Below are 24642 nucleotides of genomic sequence, written 5' to 3'. Positions count from 1 at the left end.
AACTTGCTGTAAACCAGGCGAGGGTTGATAATTGGTTTTTTACCCTTTTATCTGGCACAAAAAACTGACACCTTTTTTACGAGGAGTCATGTTTGCATTGACCACAATACCTGCAGTCATAATGCAAACAAAAACATAACTCTGATAATGTATGCACTGTCCTTGAAGTTGGTCCACACCCGAGACGGCTTTCCTTAGAGCCTAGTCTCACATGGTGTTGGACCAGATGACGCGCATTATGACTGCAGGTATTGTGGTCTATGCAAACATGACTCCTTGTAAAAAAGGTGTCAGTTTTGTTGCCAGGTAAAAGGGTAAAAATCCAACTATAATATTTTTTGCTGGCAAATGAGGTTCCAATGGTGAAACCCACAACTTGCTGTAAACCAGGCGAGGTAGTTAACATCTCCTAGCCACCGGGTCACCCACTTAGTAGTCTGCGCCGAGATTCTGGGTTCAATGTAGGGTTGTTAAAATCGATAACCTCCCCCCCCCCATCTCTATACCCCTCGCAGTGTGAATGGGTTCATCCAAGTTGAGTCTCTGAAAAGCAGGTCACGTGATGGTGGGGTTGAAAAGTGTGGAAATGGGGAGCGGTGGTGCAGCGGTTAGCGCTACGCTGCGTTACAAACCCCGCTACAATTCGAGTTCGATTCTCACTCAGGGCCACTAACACCTCCTGCCCTAGGTCTACTCAGCCTCAAATGAGTAACTGCCGTGCTGTGTAGTAAACATCACCACTGGGGAGACAAAGGCGGCCGGGCGTGGTTGCTGACCACCCACCCCTTCGTGTGCCACAGTGCCGATTTTCATAGGTGCTGCTTCTCGTTACTAACATCACTTTCCCCAACTGTCTATCGAAGGCTATATGGGGATCTTCGCTTTTGTGTATCAGTAAAGGTGATTCATATTCTTAGGTTTTTTCGGTAAAGTCACGTAGGTAAAAAATTAAAATTAATAAAAGTAAATAATATACAAATAAAATAAAATGATTTTTTATTTTATTTTATTATTTTACTTTTATTAATTTTAATTGTAATGTTTACCTACGTGACTTTACCTAAAAAACCTAAGAATATGAATCCTTGCAGTCACGAAAGCTTCAAATCTATAAGCAAAGGAGATCCTCGCTAACAGCACTTACCCCAACGGCCTGTTGCAGGCTATACGGGGGATCTCTGCCTTTGTGTGTGAGTGGGTCAGAGTGGGTCAGAGTGGGTCTGAGTGGGGACGCAGTGTACTCAGTCAGCACAGCGCGAAGTCACAGCCACCCCACACCCCCTGCACCTTCCACTCTGATTCTTAAGCAGCAACGCAAACGGGAGTTCACCCACAGCCCCACACAACCCCTTTACCTGTGAGGCACCGTGGCTTGTGTCGTGTAGGCGAGGTCCCCATCCGCTCTGGGCTCTCAGTTTGCCGGCGTCGGGGGGAGTTTGGCATCGCATCGCGCCACCGTTGAGCCGCAAGTCAAAAGCTGTGGGATCTCAAGCGTGGGGGTTGGTTCGTCGTCTGCGTTAAGGTGGTTCATTCTTGTTCAGATGTTCATGCGTGTCGGGTGTTCATCTGTGTCAATTGTTCATCCGGGTTTAGGTGGTTCATGCGTGTCCAGGTGTTCATCTGCATTCAAATGCTCAAAAGTGTGCATGTGTTCATCCGTGTCCGGTGGTTCATACGTTTGGACTCACAAAGATACCCATAGACTCACAGAGACCCATTGACTCACCACAGAGACCCACAGACTCACACAGAGACCCACAGACTCACACAGAGACCCACAGACTCACACAGAGACCCACCGACTTGCACAGAGACCCACAGAATCGCACAGAGAACCATAAACTCACACAGAGACACACAGACTCGCACAGAGAACCATAAAGTTTTACACGTCTGCTTTCATGACCAATATCATGCATAATAGAGTGTTTTTTGGGGGTTAGATCGCGTAAATATATAAATGTGTCGTTAAAACTCGTCAACATCCCGACACAGCCCACTAGTAAGGATTGTCAAGTAAACAGAACGTGCCAATTCGTCACTAGTACAGCACACCGGTGTGTTGGAGAGCCAAGCCACAACATTTACAATCTCAGTACGACGTTTCGCCAGTAATTACAACTAGCTTCCTCAGGCGACAGCCAGATTTGGGGAGAAGTCCACCTGTTTAGTTCCTTATATAGAGGCGTAGATGTGGTGACCACACTTCTGCACTCTTGTGCAAAGTGGGGAGGGGGGGGGGGTTAATGAGTCAACGTAAATTATGCGAGCCCAATGATCTTGTCCTTCCTGCCCAGTGTGTGTATTAAAATAGCCGTACCAACGGTAATCCCTATTGAAGTATGGTGGCCTGTATAGGCATGCATTTAACCAATGTATTATTTAATGATTAGCTTCCACAGAGCACTAAGTCGGTAGCTATCCGAACGGTTAAAAAACATATTTCCTTCAATTGCGATACATTTTCTAATTATTTTGGCCAGTAGTAGCTAGTTTTGCACAGAACTTTAACGTTATCAAAATCAATTGAATGTCCTTGTTGGCACGCATGTTCTGACAGTTGTATTTGGGAGTATTTAATATTTCTCTGATGTTATTTTAGTGTCGTGCTGATCATTCGTCCTGTTCGCCCAACATAGCATTGCAGTTAATCCTGTACGCACCTTCTGTTCATAGCTTCGGTAATACATCTTTGTACCAGGTATTCATTTCTGTATTTTATTCGGATATTTTGTTTTTCCAAACATCTGGCTAGTTTATCAGTCACTCCCGCAATGTACGGTATTTTGATCGTTTTAATTACTTGGGCAGTTTCAATGCTCGTGTTATTTGATTTGGTTTTGACATTCAATGCCCTGTTGATGTGTGCATCATTGTAACCGTGCATTTGCAGTGCTTCTTTAACATGTTTAATTTCATTTCTCAGACTGTCACCATCTGACACTTTTTTAGCTCGATGAATGAGCGTCTTGATAAGAGAAGATTTCTGTGCGGGGTGATGGTGTGACTGCATTCAGATAGTTGTAAGTATGTGTTTTCTTTCGGGAAGCACTGTGTTTTTTACCATTTCTATCCCGTCCGAGCAGAATATCCAGAAATGGTAGAGTTCTGTCAGCTTCCACTTCCATGGTGAACTGGATGGATGGGTTTTGCGAGTTGAGATCATTTCGAAATTATTTAAGTGTATCTTTGCCGTGTGGCCAGGCCACCAATGTGTCATCCACATATCTAAACAAATCAGAGGGTTATAGTGTGCTTGAAGCTATTGCGCTTGTTTCAAAATCTTCCATGTACAAATTCGCTATCACTGGAGACAATGGAGAGCCCATTGCTGCTCCTTCCTTTTGTTTATAGAAGTCACCTTTCCACAAAAAGCAGGTGTTCTTTAGATAGTGTTCAGCTCGTCTTGGGATATCTCTGGCTAAACCTTTGTTTGTTACCAGAGCGTCGAGTAATTTAATTGACTCGTTGCCCGGAACCCTCGTGAACAGAGAAGTCACATCAAAACTTAAGAGAATATCATTAGGGTTAAGCTTAATATATTTAATTATATTTAAGAGATGTTTAGAGTTCTTGATGAACGAATAGGTCCTACCGATGTAGGGCTGTATTTGTTTCATTACGTATTGTGAAAATTTGTATGTGGCAGAGCCTATTGCACTATGGGTCTTAATACGACATCAGGTTTGTGAATTTTTGGTAGCCCATAAAGTCTTGGTGGTTTTTATGCCCTTGGTTTGATAAGGTATTGATTGCTCTTCCTTGGGAATTAATGACTTGGCAATGATTGCCGTTGTTTTACGTTCCAAGGTGCTGGTTGGGTCTCGTTTAATTTTAAGGTAGGTACCTTGATTGAGTAAATCTTTGATTTTATTATCATAGTCCTCACGGGGCATCACAACAGTCGATCGGCCATTATCTTTATTTGCTCTCAATTATCTTAAGGCTTCTTGGTTCTTTCGGTAAAGTCACGTAGAAGGGAAGTAATAAAACAATAAAAATAAAACATAATAAAATAAAATATGTTTTATTTTTATTGTTTTATTACTTCCCTTCTACGTGACTTTACCGAAAGAACCAAGAAGATGAATCCCTGCAGTCACGAAAGCTTTAAATCGAAATTTATCTTAAGGCTTTTGCTTCATTGAAGTTAATATTTGTTTTTGGCAATTTTCTGTTCTCAAATTTTTTGGCAACCTCATGCCTAGTCATCTCAGATTGATTATGGGGGAGATGTCTAACTGCTAATTTCACTTCAGCAATTATCTCATCGACAGGGATTGTACGTGGGGCAACAGCAAAGTTTAGACCTTTAGACAGGACTGAAACCATATCGCTGGATAATTCAACGTTAGTCATGTTCATATCAGCTGATTGTTGTGTCATTGTGTCAATTATATTTCAGTGATCTGTAGACACTCTTACTAATTTTTACGTGTAAGGACATTAGTGATTTCGAAATGTAACTTAATTCACTTATATTGTGCTGTATTCTCTCTTTTAGCAACAATTCACTAGCTTCATGTAGTATTTGATTGTCTTTAAGTGACAATTTGATGAGTTTATTTAACTGCGTGTGGTATTACCTTTGAATCTCTGCATCTTTTGAGGAACACCAGTGAAGACAACAACTTCATCCGCTTAATTTGAAGTTTCTCCTACTTTCTAGTTTGAAGAAAAGTATCCTCCCCATGGAGGTGAGTCAGTTTAACACGTAGGCTTTCGCGACCAATATCATAATTGAAATAAATAAAAATAATTTAAACCATTCGGATAGCTACAGACTCAGTGCTGTGTGGAAGCGAATCATCAAATTATACATCGTATAAATGCATGTCTATACAGGCCACCATACTTCAATAGGGATTACCGTTGGTACGGCTATTTTAATACACATAATGTATAGGAAAGACAGGATCAAAAAGCTCTCATAATGCAAATGCATAATGTACATTGGCTCATTAATTCCCCCCCCCAATTTGCGCAAGAGCGCAGAAGTGTGATCACCACATCTACGCCTCTATATAAGGAACGAAACAGGTGGACTTCTCCACAAATCTGACTGTCGCCTGATGAAGCCAGTTGTAATTACTGGCGAAACGTCGTACTCAGATTGTAAATGTTGTGGCTTGGCTCTCCAACACACCAGTGTGCTTTACTAGTGTAGTGAATCATTTCAGAGACACTATTAAGAGGCAACAACGTTTATTCTACACTTAACACCACACCGTAGCATTCGCCATACGCAACCGAGTCAGGGCCAACAAAAACGCCAACCGATGCCCCGATGGCAGTTCAAAACAACCCTGGTTAATTAGTATTTTAAGGGACATTTTCTTAAAAAAATGAGTCCCCAACAGACAAGGCAGTGACTTTGAACCAACACTGGTCCCGTCAACTCAATATCACCAATCCAGACCGTCGCTTAAATTTGGCCAACAATACCAAAACACCCGCCATTAACGGCGACACAAGAACTATCAACATATCCCAAACAAGCCAACTTCGGTGGCAACGACCTATAAATCAACTCAAAGATCAGGGCGGCGGATGTGCCGGTATCTATCAGTTCCCGGACTTCAACACCTTGCATCATCCCTACAACAGTGGACGATCCCGCTGCCGCTGCTACAACCTGATGCGCCAGCGCTGTCCCCTGCCCTCGACACCACGGCCAACCGGCACCCTCAAAACCCCGCATCTCACACGCCGCGACATCATTATCTCCAGCAACTCGCGAACCCGACATGGTCTGCGATGGAGATACCTGAAGTGACTATGTAGACCGGGTGTGTGATGCACCACGACTCGCCTTTGGAAGGTCGCCCAATAACTCCCAGTGGCCGTGAACTCCCTCACGAAGGGCAGCTTCTTCCTCAGGGTGGGCACCTCGGAGCGTGAAGTTGGCGGGCTATCAAATTTGGCGGGAGCGTTTTCCCGCCCCACCGACAAAATGGCGACCACCCGCGCGGGCTGCGGCTCCGTCGCTTCCCACACTCGCGAAATGGTGGCGGCGGCGGGACTGTCTTCACGTCTCTCTTGCCCTGGCGCTTCTTCATCCGGCTTCTCCATTTCGATTTAAGCCACAAGCGCCGCCGCGGCAGACAGCAGGTCCGTGAGGCACATGCTCCTGATCCAGTGTCCCCCTCTCGGCGGCCGCAGCGTCGAGGTACAGTTTGTTTCACACTGCACCGCAGGGAGCACTTCCACGAGAATTGTCTCCGGGCTCCCGGTCCCCAGGGCTGTCTGGGGAATCACCTCCCCGCCGTCTTCATCGTCCGACGTCTTCCTCCGTGCTGACATTGACATATCTGTAGTGGCGTATATTGAGCCACTACGGCATCTAGCGCCAGCTACTGAGGAAAGGGTGGAACTTTGCATTGTTGAGTCTCTCTCTGTGTGACGGTCAGAGAGAGGGAAAGTGAAGACATGACAGTCTGGGTGAACCTGAAAGGGCACGTGACCATGTGAGGGTAGCGAGAGGGACATGTGACATGTAGCCCAGAACCTTCTAGAAGGATCCAGAAGGGGGCGTGGCCAGGGGTGGAGCCGGGCTACGCCAAGGGGCATATAAGGGAGGTCCCGAGAGCCAATCCGGGCTGTCTTCAGGAATCAACTCATGGTGCTACGTCTCCGCGCTCTTCAGTTTTCAGTCATCATGTCCCGCCCCCCTCCCTCCTGATACGTTCCATTCATTGGCTACCACATTCTGATGAGCTCCCCCCCCCTCTCCTCCCCCTCAACTTGCTTTTAAGGGATTACATCTTGAATCATTGCCTCACTTGATGCAGCAAATCTGGCTGTGACGGTTCCACCTGATGACGGAGACTTGTGTTGGCTCCGAAACGTCGTGATTTTTATTTTATTTTACTTTATAAATTTTAATGTTTTACCTACGTGACTTTACCGAAAACACCTAAGAATATTCAGTCATCATGTTTGGCATCGTGAGTCAGGCAGTACTTTACGGACCTGACTCCGATGAGAAGTTATCCCGTTGGGGTCTGAGTTAACTGTGGTAGTTACCACTTATATCGTTATGTGTTATGTAGTACCCTGTTGGGGTGTTGTAATAAACGTGTTTCCTCCAAGTTCAAGTGTGTGCCTCCGTGGAAACCACTATATCTGGCTTCAGAAGTGAAAAATAATAGCAAAGCTACCGCCTTAGCGTAGGTAAAATGTTTACAAGACGAAGACAACTCACCAGGACGTCTTCTGATGGAGGAGGACGATGAAGAGGTGATTCCTCAGACAGCCCCGGGGGTTGAGTGCAGGGGAGATCGGCCAGCGGATAAGCGCGAGGATCCCGTACTCGCACCACCGCTATCATCGGAGAAAGCGCGCCGATCGCGTGGCAACCGTCATGCCAGCTTGTTGGCCACTGCGGCAGCACTGGCTGCTGAGATGGAGCTGGGATAGCCGGTGATAGAGGTCGGCGTGTTGGAGCCACGAAGAGACGACCTCGCCGCTGCTGATTCGCGCGCGTGGGAAATGGCGGTAACAGCACGTGAGGAGGCTTGTGGCCAGCACCACGTACGGCCGCTGTTGTCTCCCCAGTTGAGATTTTTTTTGCACACCGCACCATTTAATCATTTGAGGTGGAGGCACCAGGACCGCTTAAGATGACTGTCATTAGTTTTGACCATGAGCATAAATTGAACCGATGCACTACCACTCCCCCATACAACAACAACAACCGCCATTCGCCACTAAGTGGCAGTGACGTCACCAGGACGCTTGTGCCAGGCCAAGTGCACCTTGAGGCCACGTGAAGTGTCGAATGCCCGCTGGCAGGAGGTCACGGGGCAGACCCAGCAGGTGCCACGGGTCGACTGACCGAGATGATTGGCTGATGCACCGCCTGTGCCCCCTACTGTGCCAACTTGCTGTGCTTTAGCCACCCGGCGCTCCGCTCGTTGTTGTGAGCGTCGCTCCTCCGCCCTCCGTTGTTGTTGGAGGGCGACTGCCTCCAACTGCCCAGTAGCATCCTTCACGAGCCTCCTCCACAGAGGCCGATCTTGACACCGCTGGTACCAGTCATCGGCAAGTCCACTTAGCTCCACGTCCTCCTGTACCACATCACTCCATCTCTTCTCTAGCCCGTGCCGCGCCCGTTTAGCCCCCTCGATCCAGCCGAACAAAAGCTGTTTAGGCATGCGGTGGCTAGGCACACACTCACCTTCACACAAACACACTCAACAAGTGTGCAGGCAAGCATGCCCAGATTGCAACTGGAAGTGCGCGTTGTAAGTGAATGTAAAACATATAATAAAGAAAGCTGGTACGTAAGTGCAGGTGTTTGTAAGTTGGGTGTTCGTAAGTTGAGGACTGTGTGCAGCACAAGGGGCTTTCATTGGCAGTGTGTAGCATGGCAGAATATCAATGATGAGCACCAATGTAAACGAAACTCTGACTCGAACCCAGGTTTCCTGTGCTGTCCCCAACGAAGTCCTCCGGATCAATATCTGGTCAGACTACTCAACCAACGGTTTTCTTTCCTCCTCATCTGCTCCCATCTCTCCCAGCATCCTACTTGCTGAGCTGCTGGTATGGAGAGGCCCAAACTGTTGCCGGTGCATGGAGTCTCCATGCTGGACTTCATAGCGAAGGACTGGAACCTGGTGGAGTCGTTTAAAGCCAGGCCCGGAGACCTCCTGATATCAACTTACCCCAAGGCGGGTGAGTATTAACAGAATCATCACCACAATCGCGATGACAATCATAATCATTTACATCATCATCATCATCATCATCTCCATCATCAAAATTACCACGATTATCATTATTATAATCACCACCACCACTATCTTAAAACGATACTCATAATCACCACCACCTTCATCATCATCACAACCAACACTGCCACCGCCACCACAATCACCACCTTCGTAATCATCATAATCATCACAATCATCATAAAAATTACCACAATTATTATTATAATCACGACCACTGCAACCTTAATACGGTCATCATTACAATCGCCACCACCTTCAACATCATCACCATCACCTTCATCACGACCACCACCATCATCATCACAAATACCACATTCATAACACTGTGTAACAAAAAAATGTTTATTCCTGAGTAGTAAGTGTTATTTCCTAATTGTGTATGCCTCAAAAGTACAGAAAATGGCTATTATTCCCCACAAACCTTTTTTTTTTAGTGATCAAGACAGTTATATTTTGCAAATTACATATTTTAAATGAGAAAACGGGCTAATTTGTGTCTTGTCGTTCACATGACGTCAGAAAAAAATCAACAAATGAATCAAGATTAACTTGTATTTATACTAAAGTAATGCAAAAATTACTACAAAAGATTTAGACACCAAGGTGCACTACCACAGCGAACCGAGGTTTCTGTGGAAAGGAACCATCTCGAAAAGCTACTCACTTATAAATCTGGTCACAAAAGCTAAATTTGTGTGGAATAATAACTATTTTCTATACTTTTTAGGCATAAGCAATTACGAAATAACCCTCACTACCCAGGAACAAAATTTGTGTTACATAGTGTAATCATCATCCACACCACCACTTTCATCACCACGACCATCTTCATCACGACCACTGCTACCACCATTCACCATTATCACCACTACGACATTCATAATAATCCTAACCACGACCATCACCAACAACCGCCATTCGCCACGAAGTGGCGGTGACGTCACTACGACGCTTGTGGCAGGCTATGTGCACTTTGAGACCACGTGAAGTGTCAGTGCCCGCTAGCAGGAGGTCACGGGGCAGACCCAGTTGCCTTGGTCGACTGATTGATACGTCTGGCTGATGCACCGCCTGTGCCCCCTACTGTGCCAACTTGCTGTCCTTTAGCCACCTGGCGCTCCGCTCGTTGTTGCGAGCGTCGCTCTTCCGCCCTCCGTTGTTGACGACTGCCTCTAGCTGTCCAGTAGCTTGACACCGCTGGTACCAGTCATCGGGCAAGTCCACTCAGCTCCACGTCCTGCTGTACCACATCACTCCATCTTTTCTCTAGCCCGTGCCGCGCCCGTTTAGCCTCCTATCTCCGGCTGAAAAAAGGTTGGTTAGGCGTGCGATGACTGGGCATGCGGGATACATGACCAGCCAACGCAGCCTTGCCTGCCGGAGGAGCTCACCGATGAGACTGTGTCCAGATCTTTCAAGGATTTGTGAGCTCCTCAGACAATCCAGCCTGGTTAAACTCAGGATGGATCGTAGGCAGGCCATGCTAAATGTTTATAACCAGCAAAGATGTCCCAGTAGGAGGTCTACGTTTCATAAGCATAGAGAAAGGAGCACATGACCATAGCCGAGAAGACCCAAACCTTCATGTGGGTGCCAGACCAGGTAACTTCCATGCAGTTTTACGCAGCCGATGATAATATGTCGATTGACTGATTCAGATTGAGACCTCTGCATATAAACTGGAGCTGGTCATAAGCTGGAATGGAAAAATCTCCACTTTTTCCACAAGTGCTCCATCACCAAACGGGAGCTGAGGCGGTCGAGTGTTTGATCGCACAACATACCCAGGTAGGTGTTTAGTTTCGGTGGGGCTGATAGTAATGTCCTACTTCTTAGTGGCATGTTCCAGTTCGAACAGCAGCACTTCCAAACCCTCCTCTTAGTGAGCTGCAATCTCCAGATCATCAGCATATAGAACATAGTTAACTAATTGGGAGCTATTCATAGAACACCACGACTACCACATTCATCATCGTAACCACCACCACCATCGTCATCATCACCAGCATTTTCATCACCACCACCACTACCACCACCTTCATCACCAACACTGCTTCAATCATCAAAAGCACTACTACCACATTCATAATAATCATCACCACCATCATCAACACATTCATCACGATCACTGCTAGTACCATCATCACTACTACATCATCACCACTACTACCACATTCCTAATTATCATGACCACCATCTTCATCACCACCACCGTTACCACCACAGCTACCATCATAATCAACACCACAACTACCAGATTCATAATCATCACCACCTTCATCTTGCCCCCACCCCTTTGCCCACCCCCCACCCCCCCCACCCCTCTTAGGCACCACGTGGACCCAGGAGATCGTGGATCTGATTCAGAGTGGAGTGGACGTGGAACACTGCAAACGCGGCCCCGTGTACGAGAGGATCGTCTTCATGGAGTGGACGGGCTTGAATTTCATGACGCCTCGCAAGGGTGATGGCAGCAGCGAACCAAACTCAACTATTTATGTTTTACTTTTACCAGGTGTAAGTCCCGAATTGAGCTACGCATCTCTATTTCAGATGTGACCTGGCCCATAGAGACCTATATTTGTAGAGACCCATAGATACCCATACTCATAGAAAATAAAAAAACGTACTCAAAGAATGACAGAGGCTTAGAGACTCATCCGCATATACCCAATCTCATAGAGAAACACTCAGACACCCACAGTCCCATACTGAGACCCATACTGCGAGGCCCATATTCATAGTGACTCATAGAGACCCGTACTAAAACTAAACTATTTCCTTTTTTTATTTTACCAGGTAAGGCCCCACTGAGCAATGCAGCTCTTTTTGAAAAAAATGATTGCATCCAAAATAAATTAGAATGACTGATTCATAATAATGGTGCCTTTGGGTTAGATCACGTACATGTGTCGTTATTGATGAGGAATGATCTTGGGCGCCACGATGGTTAGGAGATGTTAACTACCTCACCAAGTATACTGGAGCTGGTGGGTTCGATCCCGACCCTGACAATGCCATGCTCTATATATGGAGTTTTTATTATCCCATATAAGCCAATTCGTTGAAACAGAGCTTTAAAACTCATCGGATTCCTCCACTATGAATACATATTCCGTGGCGAAGTTCATCGGCACATTGGCTAGGAGATTTTAGCTACCTCGCCTGGTATAGAGGAGATCGTAGGTTCGACTCCAAGCCAAACGTCTGCTTTATATTTGGAGTATGTGTCTCTTTCTCTCTCTCGCCATAGTCGCGAGGTTTTTTCTAGGGGTCCTCCAGTTTTTCCTTTCCACATTTAGAATGAAAATCACGCGTCTAGAGTTATTTGGCTGCTGCTATGAATTTCCACGTGATGATGATAATCCGCCATTTTGTTGAGCTATGATGACCAGGTCGCTTTGAAATGAAGATCCTTAGAACTGGCAAAGTAAAAAAAGTTTAGTTTAAATATTCTGATTGTGATTGTGATGTTCCTGGTCACGTGTATCTCCAGGAGTGGAGGTGCTGAATGATTTGCCGTCTCCTCGCACAATTAAGACTCACCTGCCCTACCAGCTGGTGCCTTCCTCATTTTGGGACAACGATTGCAAGGTGGACCACCATCACCATCACCACCATCACCACCATCACCACCACCACCACCATCACCACCATCACCACCATCACCACCACCACCATCACCACCATCACCACCACCACCACCATCACCATTACCACCACCATCACCATCACCACCACCATCACTATCACCACCACCATCACCATCACCACCATCACCATCACCACCACCACCATCACCACCACCACCATCACCATCACCACCATCACCATCACCACCACCACCACCATCACCACCCCCACCATCACCACCATCACCACCATCACCACCATCACCACCACCATCACCACCACCACCATCACCACCATCACCACCACCATCACCATCACCACCACCATCACCACCACCACCACCACCATCACCACCACCATCACCACCACCATCACCATTACCACCACCATCACCACCACCATCACCACCATCACCACCATCACCACCATAACCATCACCACCATCACCACCATCACCACCATCACCACCACCACCATCACCACCATCACCACCACCACCACCACCATCACCACCACCATCACCACAACCATCACCACCACCACCATCACCACCACCACCACCACCATCACCATCACCACCATCACCACCACCACCACCACCACCATCACCACCATCACCACCACCATCACCACCATCACCACCACCATCACCACCACCACCATCACCACCATCACCACCACCACCACCACCACCATCACCACCACCATCACCACAACCATCACCACCACCACCATCACCACCACCACCACCACCATCACCATCACCACCATCACCACCACCATCACCACCATCACCATCACCACCATCACCACCATCATCACCACCACCACCATCACCACCATCACCACCACCACCACCATCACCTACACCACCATCACCACCATCACCACCACCATCACCACCACCATCACCACAACCACCATCACCACCATCACCACCACCATCACCACCACACTTAGTCTCTTGCTTGCCTTTGCAGTCTCACCTTAATTGGCATCACTATAATATTTTGGTCAGCCAGGTCACGTCCGTGTATATTGTGGGTTCGAGTCTATCGAGAGAAATCGAGACCATCCACCTGAGGCGATACAATAGGGTTGGTCTGCCTTTAATTTTAGACAAGCCACCCTACAAGTTTTCACCTGGGTGGTGCACTCACAACATGTTTCAGGAGGACCCCTTCATCCTGACACTCACACCTAAGCCTACGCATTTCCAAACTCAGACACCCTTAAGGCACTTAAAGTCTTAGATGGCATTTACCCACTTTGGGCTGCATTCACAAGCAACCCCAACTCCTCACTATGATACCTCCTTTACCAGTGGCAAAATATAGTGATAGGTTTTTATCCTTTCAACTGGTACAAAAACTGACACCTTTATACAAGGCATCATGTTTGCAATAACCACAACACAAGCAGTCAAAATTCAAACAAAAAGAAACAACTCTGATAATGATAATGATATGCACTGTCCTTGAAGTTGATTGGTCCACACCCGAGACAGCTTTGTGTTTATTGCAAACATGATGCCTTGTATAAAGGTGTCAGTTTTTGTACCAGTTGAAAGGGTAAAATCCTATCACAACCCCGACTCCTGTTAGGGCTGTGGTGCGCGTCTGTGGGCCACCACAGGCCTGACATCGTCGCCATAGCAGAGGGGAAGCCAGCCAGCAGAGGTCGCAACCGGGTACCCGATACCCGTGCCCTACCCAATACCCGGCTAGCCGTACCCAGCCAGGTACGGGTACGGGTAGCCATTTGCGACCCTGGTGCGGCCGGGTACGGGTACGGGTAGGCCGTTAGTCACTGGTGAGTAACCGTTTGTCACTCATTTCGGGTAGGGTACGGGTAGGATACGGCTACCTGTACCCGGCCGGGTACGGGTACCCATTTGCGACCCTGGTGCGGCCGGGTACGGGTACGGGTAAGGAATCAAAACCCGTTTGCGACCTCTGCCAGCCAGGCACCTGCTCGCTCCTTCCCACCAAAAGGTAGCGCTAGAGGCAACCTGCTTGCGCTCCTCTCCCCTCCCATTCTGCTGAATGTCCTTGCCCGTCCCTGCTCCCCACCGGGCGTCCACTGAAATTCACGCAGGGAATGCTAATATAGACTTTGGTTCATTATAAAAAAGACACTTATTTTCAGATCAGCGCTCTAACGGCACAGTCCATAGTACTGCCGAGCTGCTTCTTACTGGACCGATCCTCTCTCCATTGCTGGCTAGAGCCCGAGTCAGAAATGCATGCGTCTGGGCTCATCCTGCATTGACTCTCCACCACTATTGTGTGTTAGGGGCTGGAGGGGGGGTCCCTATTTATAGGAAGCTGGGCTAGGTTGGGTCGCTCAATAGTGATTAACACTTTGATGGAATCTGGTCTTCCACCTGTTCCAAATATAATAGCCCAACTTGCTGCACATTTTTATACTTTTTAATTATTCCGTGCAAGTGGTTCCATCTCTCCTCCCTTTCTCCCAGAAAACGGATTTTCCACAACCTCCTACTATGTGACAACCACCATCATCAACACCATCATCATCACCGCCATCACTTTCAACACCATCATCACCAATATCATCATCACCATCATCACCAATACCTGCCAAACGCCACTCAGTCACGGTGACGTCACCACGGCGACTGTGCCAGACCTGGTGCACTATGAGACCACGTGACTTGTCAAAGGCTCGCTGACCGGAGGTCACGGGACAGACCCAGTAGGTGTCATGGGTTGACTGACTGAGATGACTGGCAAATGCACCACCTGTGCCCGCTACTGTACTAACTTGCAGCGTTTTACCGGCCCAATGGGCCGCTCGTTGTTGTGAGCGTCGCTCTGCTGACCTCAGTGCTCCATAAAGGCGGATCTTGACACTGCTGGTACCAGTTTTCTGCAAGTCTACTCAGCTCCACATGCTCCAGTACCGCAGCAGTTCATCTCTTCTCCAGCCCTTGTCATGCTGGTCTAGCCCCATCTAAGCTGCTCGGGCATGTGGGAGCATGCCATGTGGCCTACATGACCGAGCCAACACAACCTTGCCTGCCAGAGGAGCTCACTGATTGGAATGTGTCCAGATTGTTCAAGGATTTGTAAGCCTGAATGGTTTTAACTGGCACAGATGTTCCATTAGAGGGGTCCACGTTTCACATGCATATAGAAGGGAGGGCATGATTGTGGCCGAGAAGACCTGAAGCTTCGTGTGGAATGACAGACCAGGTAGCTTCCACACAGCATTACACAGCCGATTAAAATATAAAGCCGCCCAACTGATTCAGAGGGAGAACCCTGTTGTCAAACCAGAGCTGGCTTTTAGCACACATTTCCAGGTATGGGAAACTCTTCACTCTCTCCACAACTGTTCCATCACCAATGGGGTGCTGAGGGGTGGAGTGTTTGATGGCACAAAATACCCAGGCAGGTGCTTAGTTTTGGTTGGGCTGATGGTAATGTTCCACTTTTTAGTTGCATGCTCCAGGTTCAAAAGGAGTATCTCCAACTCCTCCTCTGAGTGAACAACAATCACCAGATCATCAGCATACGTAACATAGTTCATCAATAGGGAGCCATCCCTAGACCGCACGCAGGCATCGATCAACATCCAATTGTAACATCAGGTATAGCCATGAAATATTCTTGAACTACGTGGTCAAAGATGATGTTAAATAATGTGGGAGTCAGAGGACATCCTTATTGCACCCTAAGGTAAACAGGGAATGGCTCCGACTCCTGGCCATGTAGCTTCACTCGTGCCTACCCACATTTATGAAGACCCTTATTTATTATAAGCAATCATTAACGGTCCAGAGGCCTGTCCTGGTGATGGTATCATAGGCCTTGACCAGGTAGTTCTTGTTGGAATTCCCTACACCTCTGCTGTAGCAGACGGACAGAGAATATGGCATCTGTGCAGGACCTCCCTGGTCTGAAACCGCATTGGGGCTCCACAATCCTCTCCTCAGCGTGCCTGGCAAGGTGATGTTGAATAATCCTTGCCAGGATATTTCCTACCACACTAAGGGAGATGCCCCTGTATTTGTTACATCTGTAGTGAGTTCAACTGAGTCGCAGATGTATACTTGGAGGCAACACATTTATTTAACTCCAACACACGGGGTAACTTCCCCTTAATGGAAACACAAAATGGTGGTGACCACCAGGCTAACTACACTAATTGTAATGTAACTTGCTACTACGGACCGTGACCACAACTCGGTTCCAGGTGCACGTGTTGGAGACTCGTTGAACGGAAAACGTAGAACGTAGGCGAAGGTTTCTTCCAGGATGAACAACAACAACAACCGTGATCCCTCTCGGGACCCGGCTTATATTCTCTGAGGCGTACTCTTAGGTCTTTCGGTAAAGTCACATAGGTAAACAATTAATAATAAATAATACAAATAATATAAGAAATAATAGAAATAAAAAATCACGACGTTTCAGAGGCAACACAAGCTTCCGTCTTCAGGTGGAACAGTCACAGCACAATTTCTCTCTGAGGCTTGGCTGGCTCCGCCCTTAGCCACGACCAGACACTTGCCGGCAAGCACCATCGCCAGGCCTGGTTCCAGAGGGTTGTCCATGTATACCTTGTCCGGTGAGGTACCCAAGATATGTATATTTCTCACCGATTCTAAAGGGTTTTTTTTCGGAGAGCTATTTATCTGCAACCTCCCCCCTCCCCAGACATGTTCGCCAAGCGAGACACTACCAGGAGTACAAGACTCCAGGCGAAGTAGCTATGAGGGTCATTGGAACACGCAAACGACGCCACCACAAATTGGAGTTTTAGTCTAGCGTCTCCCTGTGTCACTCTCCACAACTCCTATATTTGATATCTCCTCCGCAGGCGATCTACGTCGCACGTAATGCCAAGGACAACGCCCTATCCTCCTTCCACTTCGCACGAATGAACAAGCACCATCCGGAGCCCGGCACCTGGGAGGAATACCTGCATCGTTTCATGACCGGCAATGGTGAAGGCACCTGGGTTATTGCAACCACAGTCTCTGCTGGTCCCCCACTACTATACCGGTAGTGAGGAACCGAATTCATTTCACGTGGCCTGCAACTTAATTGCACCATGAACACGCACACATACACATGTAGGTACAAAGATTCAAAATGTAGCCTTAACAGACTGTTGGGGCAAGTGCTGTTAGCGAACAGCACCTATAAAGCCCGGCACAGAACACGAATGGGTGGGTCGCCAGGACCACGCCCGACCACCAATATTTCATTAGTGGAAATGTTTACACACCACACCAGTTACTCATTTGTGGCTGAGTCGACCTAGGAGAGGCCCAAGACTGGTTCAGATAACACTGTTTAACTTTTTTATTTTATTGTTCCTGGATAGTAAGTGTTATTTCCTAATTGCTTATGCCTCAAAAGTACAAAAATGGCTTTATTCCCCAAAAACTTTGCTTTTCTGACCAGGACATTGATATTTAGAAATTTACCTATTTTCCAGACCATTTCAGATAGATTCAGTTCTGAGTAAACTTGGAGTAACTTTCTTGATTTGAAGCTTTCGTGACTGCAGGAATCCATACTCTTTGGTTCTTTTGGTAAAGTCACGTAGGTATAAACAAGCGTCCGTCATCAGGTGGGAAAGCATGGTCTGCTGCTGAAGCAGACTGTTTTAAAAGGTTTAAAATGGGTGTAGCCCAAGGGTCATAAAAAAGTGGGCGGGATTAGTGATGTTAACGTGAGAAATTAGCATGTTAATGTAACATCGTAGAGTGGTGCAATCCAAAGGCATGAGTGCAACCGAAAAGGTGCAATCCAAAGGGCATGTGAGTATGAGAGTGCAATACAAAGGACATGTGAGCATATCCTTTGGATTGAAAGCCGAAACCATTGGGGTTCCTTAGGAAGGGCGAAACGTTGACCGCAGAAACCGTTAACGGATGTCACACTGTTAACCAAGGGATTACTGGACAAGTCAAATACTTTAGAGTCCTTACCAGCCACCTGACCTAGAGTGATGCAATTTATTGCCCCCTGACGTGACTTTTTAACGTGCCAACACGGTCGCTCCACCTCCTCCTTCCCACAGTGTGCTGGGGCTCGTGGTATGATCACGTGACCGGGTGGTGGAACGTGAGGGAGCGACACCGGATTCTCTACCTCTTCTTCGAGGACATGAAGGAAGTAAGGTCGCAGAGCAGTCTAGGACATAAGTAGCACGGCTCTCAGACATCAAAACCACTTTTAAAAATATGAATCCATGAGTTTTTTTGGGGTTAGATAACATAGATATAAATGTGTCATTAAGTTCAAGTTCATTCATTAGGTATAGCCCTGTGAGCCATTCGGCTCTTGAATCGGGTGCAACCACAACAAACAAAAAACTAAACATGAACAAGAAAACATCTTAAAGTGAATATGTGACTAAGTGCAAACAGACAATCCAAGAAAAGACAGCAAAATATTGCAGAAAAAATACCGTACACCAACGCTGTGTGCAAAAATCCCAGCAGAATGCAAGTCAAACAACAACAACCACAAGACAACTTAGATTAAGGCCATCAGTCTTACTCCGTACTACAACAAACAAACATGGCCAAACCAGTAAACTTTTCGAAATCACAAAAATAAAGCAATGAAACAGTGATCATAAGAACTGTGATGGAATTTTCACAATAAATGACATACACAACATGTACTACCAAAACCCTGCAGCCATAGCTGGCTGCATGAGTCACTCCACAACAGCAGCCAATTAGTAAGGTTTGGCACTTAATTAGTAAGGTTTGTCACTTAAACAAAACGTGCCAACTAGTTACTAGCACAGCACACAGGTGTGTTGGATAGTAAACCTACGACATTTACAATATTGATGTTTGGTGGACATGGCCTGAGTCAGAACCAAGGCAAAGTGGTCATCTTAGCCAATGCCACCATATCTCATTATTTTTGTTATTATTATCAAACATACACATTCAGAGGTCTGGGATAGAGGGAATTGTGGCGTGGGCTGAACATGGTTGACATCACAAGCATGCGTTGATGCATGTGTTGGGGACTGTACAGATAAAGTGCTAGAAGGCATGGCTTGATATAAATGGGAACAGATAGCCAGAAGGCACTCAACTCACTATTCAATAAAGAACACACCTGTTATAGGTTTTTACCCTTTCAACTGGTACAAAAACTGACACCTTTATACAAGGCATCATGGTTGCAATAACCACAACACAAGCAGTCAAAATGCAAACAAAAAGAAACAACTCTGATGATGATAATGATATGCACTGATGATTATCATCATCAGAGTTGTTTCTTTTTGTTTGCATTTTGACTGCTTGTGTTGTGGTTATTGCAAACATGATGCCTTGTATAAAGGTGTCAGTTTTTGTACCAGTTGAAAGGGTAAAAACCTATTACTATATTTTGCCACTGGTAAAGGAGGTTTCATAGTGTAAGAACACACGTGTTATAGTAGAGTGGGGGAGGGGGGGCACTGTCAAATAGGGGCGGGGACAAGCAAGTCCAGTGAGGGAAAAAAATATTTGATCCCCTGCTGATTTTGTACGTTTGCCCACTGACAAAGAAAATGATGAGACTATAATTTTAATGGTAGGTTTATTTGAACAGTGAGAGACAGATTAAGTACTAAGTCATGTTTTGCAGAGGGGTCAATTACTTATTTCCCTCATTAAAATACAAATCAATTTATAACATTTTTGACATGCGTTTTTCTGGATTTTGTTGTTGTAATTCTGTCTCTCACTGTTCAAATAAACCTACCATTAAAATTATTGACTGATCATTTCTTTGTCAGTGGGCAAACGTACAAAATCAGCAGCGGATCAAATACTTTTTTCCCTCACTAACTAGAGACAAATGGCCAAAATGCACGGTAGTAATTATTCAATAAAGAACACGCGTGGTATAGTAGAGTGGGGGGGGGGGGGCGACTGTCCGATAAGGGGGGGGGGGGCAAGCAAGTATATATGGGGGAGCGAGGCCCGCGTCGGAGCACTTGCTCGGGGAATAATCGATAACCAAGGTGGACGACATCGGGGAAGACTGTTCGTGAACAACTTGGTGGACACTATCGGCGCTGACTGGTCATGAACAAACCATCGGGACTGCAGAGAGTCGTAGTTATTACAGGTGTGGCGGTTGTTACACTCGGAACTGCAAATACGTTACGATAGAAATAAAGTTTCTACTTCTACAAAATGGACGTCTCCAAGGACCTTTTTTACTCCTGTATTTATGTAGGCTTAAAACTTTCGTGACTGCAGAAATTCATGTTCTTGGTTCTTTCGGTAAAGTCACGTAGATAGTTAAAACAAACATACAAATTTTAAACAAAAAACCCACGACGTTTCGATCGCACACTTTGGGACAGGCTGTGTATCTTTATAAAATTCCTGGGGACCCGAATTATTTAGTCCCACAGTCTCTTCTTGGTTCTTTCGGTAAAGTCACGTAGAAGGGAAATAATAAAAAACATAATAAAATACAATTTATTATGTTTTTACAATTGTATTTTATTATGTTTTATTTTTTATTATGTTATTATCGGAGGGGACTGTTTATTTGTATTATTTTATTATTTCCCTTCTACGTGACTTTACCGAAAGAACCAAGAAGATGAATCCCTGCAGTCACGAAAGCTTTAAATCGAAATCCCACAGCCTCGTCACTGATCGTGAGCATAAAGCTCCCCCACCCCTCTTTCCCCCCTTGTGTGTGCTGAGGACCCCATGCGTGAGGTGTCCCGCATCGCTCGCTTCCTGGAGCGGCCACTGTCCGAGCAGCAGCTGCGTGAGGTGGTGAAGCTCACCTCCTTCCCCGTGATGCGTGACAACCCCATGACGAACTACAGCACCGTGCCCACCGACTTCATGGACCACTCCGTGTCGCCCTTCATGCGCAAGGGTAAAGATCCCAACCTTTTTGGAGGCTCAATCGGGAGACACGGTAACAATGATGAAGGTGGTAGTAGTGATGGGGATGATCTTAATACCAGAGGTGTGGAGCAGGAGGCTCGTGAAGGCTGCTACTGGGCAGTTGGAGGAAGTCGCCTTCTAGCAACAACGGAGGGCATAGGTCTGAGGCTCACAACAACGAGCGAAACACCAGGCAGCTAAAACACAGGGTGCACAGGTGGTGCATCTGCCAATAACCTCAATCAATCAACCTATGGCACATGGGTCTGTCCCACGACCTCCTGCCAGCACAAAGCCTTACACAATCGCCGGTGACCCAACTTAGTGGTGAATGGCGTTTTTTGATGGTGACGACATTGAGACAACCCCATGATGAAGCACCGTGCCCCGGCGACACGAGTTAAGTTCCGGCTCACGGCCTAAATCGGTGATGATTATCTGAACTGGCCATGGGCCTCCCCTAGGTCGACTTAAATGAGTTCCTAGTGCGATGCGTAAACATTGGCACTAGGAAGACAAAGGCCGGTCGGGCGTGGTGCTGGCCACCCATGCCCTCGTGTGTCTTCATAGGTGCCTAACAACACTTACCTCACAGTTTGTTAAGGCTATACGGGGCATCTGTGTCTTTGTTTTGTCTGTGCAGGGGAGGTGGGTGACTGGAGGAATCACTTCTCTGCTGCTCAGCTGGAGGCCTTTGAGCAGCACTACAAAGAGAAAATGGCCGCCACTGACCTGCGCCTGAGGGACAGCCTGCCCTGAAGGCCCGCATCTCTCCCTCTGCTCCTGACTGTATCCATTGACTGATTTGGGTTAAAGTTATGATATAATAATTCTAATTTCACGTAATATATAGCGTAATTCATGCTGATTGCATCCCACAACGCTGTACAATAATTATGTCCACAATTTCATTTAGAGCTGAATCCAATTTTAAACAATTATTAAGTAAAGGAAAACCTCCAGGTAATAAAAAAGTAGGGTTGTCACTCTCCGAGTTACCAAAAAATTGAGACATCATAGGGAAAAAGAAGGTAATCTCACAATTCCAGAAGAAGTGAGACATTCACGTAAATATATTTTATTGAAAGGCACAATATAAGTATGCAATTGACTCGAAAGTACAGTATCGATTATCCAGCGCGCGATTATCCAGTTTCAAACATTATCTGGCGGTCTGGGGCCAATACGGTGAAACCGATAAAACTGCTCCAAAGGCTGTACCAGTCCGGCAATCGTCAAACACATGTATGTTGTTGAAACAAAAACATGGTACTACGTACATCTCCCCATGCAGTCTTCGAGATTGGAGTGGTAAGGTACAGTAAATACAGTAAATTTTACATGCAAAATAACTAAAATCAGTATGTTACGCAATAATGTGCATAAATTAGCTTTTTATGTCATGATGTGATTATCTAGCGTTTGGAAAATCCGGCGCCCCGAATAATTGGTGATCTTCCCCGGGGAAGAGTTACGGATTTCTGTGGGCAGATACCTCAACTAGAAGACGATCCTGGCAAAGTCAGGACAGGTGGCAACTCTAGTTTTGAATTGGACAATCTGAATTGGATCCAATTGGGTTCTACTTTTGCATTTTTATATCGATTTGATTTTCTTTGATTTTGTTTGTACCTGCTTTAATCTGTGAGTAGTCTGAGTTGTCTTTTTCTAATCTACTCTTGATTCATCTGGGTATGATCTGAACTTTGTTCATTTGTATCTGGCATGGTTGTATCTGATAGATCAGATTGAAATAAATGTGACTTTACTCAACTCAATGGTGCAGGGATCACAGTCGGACTATTCTCATTTTGGTTGGCACGATACACCGATAGCACGAGTTCACTATTTGGTGGTGAAGCGTAAAAGTGGTTTGAGTGACAAGTCATTGCATGGTCATGTAAAATAAGTCACGAAGTCTGACGTCATCGGATAAGAAGCTTTATTTGTCATAATCGGATCAACAGATTGGAACGTACAATTAACATCTATAAAGGTAATAATCGCTATCAAGTATAAATTTCGATTTAAAGCTTTCGTGACTGCAGGGATTCATCTTCTTGGTTCTTTCGGTAAAGTCAAGTAGAATGGAAATACATTTTATTATTATTATATTATTATATTATTTTATTATGTTTTATTTTTATTATTTTAATATTTCCATTCTACGTGACTTTACCTAAAGAACCAAGAAGACGCTATCAAGTAGTGCAGGGGTGACGTCGCGAATTTTAGCATTAAACCGCTTCTGCGTGGCTACAAAAAGCTGCGTTTTAATTGTTAATTAATATGTATCTCATCGCAAAATTAGTGATACAAATATTCAACTAATTAGTGCTTTGAGTCAACGAAGACTGAGTGAGATGCAAATCATCAAACTTGATGATGACTTCAAAATATTACCCACAAAGACAAATACAAATATCCCCCATATAGCCTTGACAGACTGTTGGGGCAAGTGCTATTAGCGAGTAGCACCTGTGAAGGGTAGAACGGCACATGAGGCGGTGGGTGGCAAGCACCACGCCGGATCGCTTTTGTCTGCCCAGTGGTGATGTTTACACATCGCATCAGATACTCATTTGAGGCTCAGTCGACATAGGGGAGGCCCAGGACGGCTTCAAATAATGGTCAGTGTTGTTGGCCATGAGCAGGAATCGAACTTGGTTTGCCGGGATCGTAGTGCAGCGTGCTAACCGCTCACTACTACTTCCCATCACCACCATCATCAACACTCAACATCGTCACCACTACTGCCATTATCATAATTTTTACTATCACTAACATTAACACTACCATCATCAGCATCATTTCCATGGATGTACTGGTGGAATTTCCACCTGGTATAGATATGTAATATTGTAAATTACGGCGGGAGACCACTTGACTTGTAGCACACTTTATTAACTCTTTCCTTAGCCACAATAACACGTGTGGACAACTACAGCTCTTCCCTAGCCACAATAACACGTGTGGACAACTACAGCTCAGGCTACACGTTCAACCCGGCTACACACACACGGGCTCTCCAGCCCCGTAGCTTCCAGGGGAACCTACAGACCCACCCCAGCTTGGGTATGGATCACGACCACTGGGTCCCGCAACCCGGCCCTCACAGGGACGTCCGGCCGCGGGTCCCAAGGTCCCGCCACTGAGCCACACAGGGTCCCGGCCCTTACAAGGACAGCAGGACTAGGGGTCTCAGGGCCCTATCTCTCCTCCTCCGTCTTCTGTCTTCACTGGTTACCAACTCCCCGAGCGCCCGCGCGCATCCCCTTTTATAGTCCACCGATCCCGAGGAGACGGAGCCTATGCGGACCGCGATGTGAGCACCCACCCTAGTTGACCAATCACCACGCGCTG

General features: G+C 46.3%; 1 protein-coding gene across 3 annotated transcripts; it reads left to right on the top strand.

The window, feature by feature from the left end:
• Positions 1–1336: 1336 nt before the first annotated feature.
• Positions 1337–23052, top strand: LOC133360824 (sulfotransferase 1C1-like). Of its 3 annotated transcripts, none has more exons than XM_061579703.1 (9): positions 1337–1522; positions 2953–3023; positions 8526–8679; positions 11068–11202; positions 12235–12332; positions 17220–17346; positions 18432–18526; positions 21088–21268; positions 21923–23052. In XM_061579703.1, the coding sequence occupies exons 3-9, from the start codon at positions 8550–8552 to the stop codon at positions 22036–22038; spliced, it is 882 nt and encodes a 293-aa protein (XP_061435687.1). In that variant the 5' UTR covers positions 1337–1522; positions 2953–3023; positions 8526–8549; the 3' UTR covers positions 22039–23052. The 3 variants fall into 3 exon arrangements, with proteins under 3 accessions (XP_061435687.1, XP_061435684.1, XP_061435685.1); XM_061579700.1 differs by having other exon boundaries at positions 2927–3023; XM_061579701.1 differs by lacking the exon at positions 2953–3023.
• Positions 23053–24642: the final 1590 nt, after the last annotated feature.

The sequence above is a fragment of the Lethenteron reissneri genome, chromosome 69 (genome assembly GCF_015708825.2).
Source record: "Lethenteron reissneri isolate LAM-NWPU_2019-01 chromosome 69, ASM1570882v1, whole genome shotgun sequence".
Taxonomy (NCBI): domain Eukaryota; kingdom Metazoa; phylum Chordata; class Hyperoartia; order Petromyzontiformes; family Petromyzontidae; genus Lethenteron; species Lethenteron reissneri.
This window is presented reverse-complemented; position numbering and strand designations above follow the sequence as displayed.

What these genes read in the sequence shown, in the direction of transcription:
- LOC133360824 (XM_061579701.1), top strand. Translation starts at nt 8,550, where the DNA reads ATGGAGAGGCCCAAACTGTTGCCGGTGCATGGAGTCTCCATGCTGGAC. An exon ending in TCGTTTCATGACCGGCAATG is followed by an intron (nt 17,347 to 18,431) that starts GTGAAGGCACCT and finishes TCCTTCCCACAG; the next exon opens with TGTGCTGGGGCTCGTGGTAT. An exon ending in TCTTCGAGGACATGAAGGAA is followed by an intron (nt 18,527 to 21,087) that starts GTAAGGTCGCAG and finishes GTGTGTGCTGAG; the next exon opens with GACCCCATGCGTGAGGTGTC.